General features: G+C 57.9%; 1 protein-coding gene across 1 annotated transcript in view; it reads left to right on the forward strand.

The window, feature by feature from the left end:
* The window catches only part of ANO1 (anoctamin 1), a 155,250-nt gene that overhangs the window by 78,715 nt on the left and 71,052 nt on the right, over positions 1 to 5,483 (forward strand). The window contains exons 9-12 of the mRNA XM_042782104.1: positions 2,990 to 3,168; positions 3,395 to 3,659; positions 3,749 to 3,874; positions 4,179 to 4,321. Of these exons, the coding sequence (XP_042638038.1) occupies positions 2,990 to 3,168; positions 3,395 to 3,659; positions 3,749 to 3,874; positions 4,179 to 4,321 (713 nt within the window). The remainder of the gene's footprint in view (positions 1 to 2,989; positions 3,169 to 3,394; positions 3,660 to 3,748; positions 3,875 to 4,178; positions 4,322 to 5,483) is intronic.

Consider the following 5,483-nt stretch of genomic DNA (forward strand, 5'->3'; position numbering starts at 1 on the left):
GCATGCTTCCTCCTGGCTATCAGAGCCTCCCCTAGGCCTCCAGCCGCCTTTGCTGATGCCGGCCTCATCTTGTATTGCTTCTGGGCACATACGTTTGGGAACCACCATGAGCTAGCACTCTGGGTAGGGGAAGCCTGTTTATGGCGGTCAAGCCAATGTTTCTCAAACTTACTTGACTTGGAACCCTTTTCATTAGGAAAGCCATCAAGCTGGTATTACCTTTGGAACATACTTTGGGAAACCCTGTGCAACGCTTTTTCCTCCCGACTTCCTGTACCCCCCAAAGCCTCAGTTCCGCACTCAGCCACTCACTGTTCTTGCCATTCGCTCCCAGGAAGCTCTGCTACCCCACCCTCCTCACCGTGAAAACCCCTCTCCGCACACAGCGACACTTAGCCCTGTCGCGGTGGGGGACACCACTGGGGACACCGCTCACAGCTCAGCCCCCACTTGTCGTGCACGAGGCCCAGCTGGGTGAGCTGCTGCCGCGTGAGCCACACCGTGGCCCGTCCCCACTCACAGGGCGGGGACCTGTGCATGTGGAATGTTCTCCGCTCAGCCCCCTCTCCCCCACCCCCACCTCCAATCCCAATGTTTAAACCTTTGGCGCTGGATCCAACTTGCCTGCCCAGGAATCCAGCCGGAGATGGTATCTGACTTAGCACAAAAATGACATATTTGGTTATTTTTAGTGGAACATGTGGCGCTCTTCAGGGACCCTGACTTACAGGAACTCACCCGGTCCCATCTGAGAACCAGCTTCCCCTCCCTGGACCTGTCCTGACACACGCGGCCCTCAGAGTCCAGCCCCCTCCACACCCCTCTGCCACTCGGCCAGTTTCCAGCTGCCTCTTTTGGCTGAATTCAGTCCTCAGGCCACAGGCCCCTCTGCCCTCACCCTGGCCCCCTGCTCCAGCCTCATGTTCTCATCTCAAGACCATCTAGACAGGTGGTCACAGTGGTGCTGGGGTGTCTCATTCAGTTACCCCTTCAGGAAACGTTTTCTGGGGACTGCCGAGGGCCAGGCCCATCACACCCAATGTTAGGTTTGTCCAGGCCCAGCTGTCCCCTTCACTTAATTTTACATCCCAACAAGGCCTAGGCCATAGGGGACAGTCAGGGAGGATGACTGAATGGAAGGAAGGGAGGAAGAGAAGGACAGAGAGAGGGAGGGATCAAAGGAATAAATGCATGGATGGATGGATGGATGATAGATGGGTGGGTGGGTGGATGGATGGATGGATGGGTAGGTGGGTGGATAGATGGGGGGGTAGGTGGATGGATGGATGGATAGATGGATGGATGGATGGGTGGGTGGGTAGGTAGATGGATGGATGGGTGGGTGGATGGATGGATGGGTGGATGGATGGATGAGTAGATGGGTGGGTGGATGGATGAGTAAATGGGTGGGTGGGTGGATGGAAGGAAGAGGGAGGGAGGAGGGGAAGTAGAGATGGCCCAGATGGCAGCCTGGGTCCTGCCTCATCCGTGGAGAACATCTCTCCAGGTGGCTCCATCTTCAGTGACTTGGTTCTGCATGTTTTGCCTTCTCAGTGACAAACTGTGGCTTCCCCTTCCTGCCCTGGCAGGGCCAGTGCCCTCCAAGTGTCTGCCCCCGGCTACCTCACAGGACAAAGGGGTGAGCCCAGCCAAGGACATGTCCCAGTGCTGTCCCAAGGAGCAGAGTGGGAGGCAGGGCTGGCGGCTGGCTCGGTCAGAACCATCACAGATTGCAGAATCCCAAATGCTGGGGCCTTGGGGCACAAAGGCGCCTTCCTCTCAGTGCATGGGCGAGTTCAGAGCTGCACAGAACTAAACCCTGGGGGGACAAGGGCTCACCGAGGAGTATGTTACAATATTCAGGAGGTGCTTTGGTGGGTAGTTGCTGATCCTGCTCGTCAGGGCTCCAGCGGATAGGCCAGCTTGGGCCCCGTGTTGCAGGGGGCTGCTGGGACCCCCGACAGGGGCTTGCTGGGCTGTAGAGGGAGGCCTGCTGCCACCCTGTGCTAGGCTCAGAGCTGTAGGGTCCCTCACCTGCCATTCATTCATTCTTCCCTTCATTTGCTCTTTGACTCATTAATTGAACAATTGTTTACTGAAAACCCTGTCTGCCCCAGGGTGAGGTGGACCAGATACCTGGTCCCTGGATCCTCCAGTCTGGGGATGAGGACAGACAGGCTTAGACAAGCTGTCCAAGCTTGGACAGGTCTCCATGCTGAGATGCACCTAGGACAGGGAGGAGGCAAGCAGGCTCGGAAAACGACCGCCATGGCACCATGTGCTCAGGGGGGAGGGGGAAGGCTCAGGCTGAGAGATGCTGTAAGGAGCCGGACCCCCACCACCACCACACCACCATGGTAGGGGTGTGGAAAGCTTCCGGGTCACTGTGACCAGAGCCCCCGCCAGAGCTCCCGGAGCTGAGGCCCCTCGCTGGCTTGGCCCCAGAGACAACACTGAAATCCCGAGTTTGACTTGTTCACCCCGACAGGGCAGTGCAGGGTGACCGGAAAAAAAGATGCCTCCGGGGGAAGCAGTTTGTGGAAGGGCTGGGTTGCACCTCTGCCGGCGGATGAGGGAGCTACAGGGCTGGTCGAGGCACAGCAGGGTCTCTGCGGGGGTCTCTGCCCCCAGTGTGTCCCCTCTCCCGGTGGAGGACTGTGTGCACGTTCTCTCTCACTCCCTCTGTCTGTCTCCCATTCTCTCTCTCCCCCTCCACGCCCACCCCGTCTCTCACACACATTTCTCTCTGTCTCAGCTCTCCCCCCACCCTGCCCTCTGTCTCTCATTCCATCCTCTCTCCCCCTCATTCTGTGTGGCTGTCTCTGTCTCTCTCTGAGTCTCTTTCTCTGACTCCCTGTCTCTTTCACTCTGTGTCTCTCTCATACTGTCTCTCATACTGTCTCTCTGAATCTGTCTCTGTCTCTGAATCTCTCTCTCTCTCTCTCTCTCTCTGTGTCTCTCTGAGTCTCTCTGTCTGCTGCACCTCCAGTCCGTCCCTAGCATAGCTCAGAGCTTGGCTCCTAGGAGGGGCAGGAAGCTGCCCCAGCTTAGCGATGGGGGCCTGGCCTGCGCCGAGAGGCGCTGTGGCCGGCGCACGGTTTGCCGGCTCAGACTCCCGCATCGACAAAGCAAACGCAGGCCTGTGCTACACGGTCTGCAGAGCCGGGGGTATGATGCACGCAGCCACCGCCGCGTGGGCCCTTTCCTAGAGCACGCATGCGCCTGAGAGGCCGCTGGTCACCAGACGCAGCCACCTTCCTCCAGTGCAGGGGCCCACCTGGGATGGGGGGGGGCAGTCTGCGCAGAACCGCCCACTCGGGGTCAGAGGGAGGCTCCGCCCAGGACCTACCACCTGGTGTGCGTGGGGGGGGGTCTTCCCGGGACCACCCCTTAGGAACAGGAAGGGGGTCTGCGCAGGACCGGAGTTCCACCCTGGACCACCCACTCGGGAGTCGGAGGCGCTGCTCCGTCCAGAGGGGGCTCTTCCCAGGACCCCCTTGCGCTCCGACGAGTCCACTTCTGGCCCAGTCAGCCCCCGCGCACCGCCACAAGGGCCCGCCTCCGGCTCTGGGTCTGGGAGCCGCAGCGCCTCCTCCGGCGTCCCGCGGGCGCTGAGCGCGAGTCGCATGCCCCGCTTCCAGCAGGACTTCCCACATGAAGCAAGTCGCCGCTAGAGAGGAGCGCAAGCAAAACCCACGGGCTTCACAGGAGGCTCGCTTACGGTGTAAGACGCATTGTGCCTTTCCAGTTCCCGCCTTCCCTGCTTCCTGGAGCCATGGGGTCACTTGCCGTGAAGCACAGCACTTCTATTCTGGCCGTCTCCCAGAGCTGCACAGGGGCCCGAGGAGGTGGACATGACAGCAAGACAGTTTCCGTGAGCCCTGGCCGGGCTTGGAACCCCGACTCCCTGTCCCCGGCAGCAGCCTCGTATTTTCAGTTGCCAGAGGCTGCAGAGAGCCTAGGGAGCTGTCGATTGATGAGGCTGTGGGGGCAGTGTTTTCATCAAAAATAGGAAATACGACGTGTTCTTATAGGGCCCCTGCAGAATCTGAGTCTAGGAGGTCCGCCTGCCCAATTTTAAATATTTCACAAAGGAAACAGGCTGATAGCTGAGCAGCAGGGTGGCAGGGGAGGCCAGGGGACGGCCCCACACCTGCCGCCTCTTCATTCCTGGTCAGACAGCAGCAGACCGGCCCCAGGGGCTGAGGGTGGATCTGTGGGCCAGGACCGGCCTCTCGTCGTGTCCCAGCTTCCTCGGCAGCTTGTCGTGGTTGTTACTTGGGGTCAAGTCGCCTCCAGCTCCGGGCGAGTGTGTGTCACAGTAGGTCTGTGCTCCGTAGGGTTCTCAGTAGCGGACATTTTAGAAGGAGGTCACCAGGCCTTTCTTCAAGATGCCTCCTCTGGCTGGCCTTGAGCTGCCAACCTTTTGGCTAGTAACCGAGCGCTTACCATTTGCGCCAGCAGAGATTCCGTGCCCCTGCAGCGGAGGCCGATGTACCTCTGATGCTGGGTGGACCTTTGCAGGGTCTCACTCACAGCCCCGGCTTGAGCCGTGACCCCGTCATTCACTGCTGGTGAAGGCCCTTCGGCACCTCCTCCCTTCCCTCCCAGCTTTTTCCGTCAGTGGCCCTGTGATGATGCTGTTCACTTCTAGGGTCCAAGGAACCCCCACTGGCCCCTCCAGCCCTCCTCCAGATAGCAAGGAGGCATACAGGTCTTCCAAGGGTCCTGCCACTTCTCCAGCCAACTGGGTGACCTTGGCTAAGTCACGAGCTCTCTGCCCGGCACCTTCCTCACTGAACCACAAGGCTCCCAATGGAAGGTGCTGTGTGTGTTACCTTTGCGGGCTGCGGGGATGGACCCTGGCTGCAAGCTCAGATAAGGGCAGTGACCGGTGCACCAGATGGGACCCCACATGGAGAGGTTAGAGTATTGTGAGCCACCCTCTCTGGAGTTCTCTGACAGAAAACTTCCAGAAATGCAAGCAGGATTCAGAAGAGGACGTGGAACAAGGAATATCATTGCTGATGTCAGATGGATCTTGACAGAGAGCTTACAGAAATGGAAGCTGGATTCAGAAGAGGACGTGGACCAAAGGATATCATTGCTGATGTCAGATGGATTTGGGCTCAAAGCAAAGAATACCAGAAAGGTGTTCACTTGTGTTTTATTGACTATGTAAAAGCGTTTGATTGTGTGGATCATAAAAATTATGGATAACATTGAGAAGAATGGGAATTCCACAACACTTACTGTGTTCATGAGGAAACCTGTACATAGACCAAGAGGCTCTCATTCAAACAGAGCAAGGGGATACTGCATGGCTTAAAATCAAGAAGGGAGTGTGTCAGGGTTGTATCCTTTCACCATACTTACTCAACTTGTGTGCTGAGCAAATAATCCAAGAAGCTGGGCTATATGAAGAAGAACGTGGCATCAGGATTGGAGAAAGACTTGTTAACAACCTGCAATACACTGATGAC

The sequence above is a fragment of the Orycteropus afer genome, unplaced genomic scaffold, assembly GCF_000298275.1.
Source record: "Orycteropus afer afer isolate SDZICR_OR568_19922 unplaced genomic scaffold, OryAfe1.0 scaffold00244, whole genome shotgun sequence".
In the NCBI taxonomy this organism is placed as follows: Eukaryota; Metazoa; Chordata; class Mammalia; order Tubulidentata; family Orycteropodidae; genus Orycteropus; species Orycteropus afer.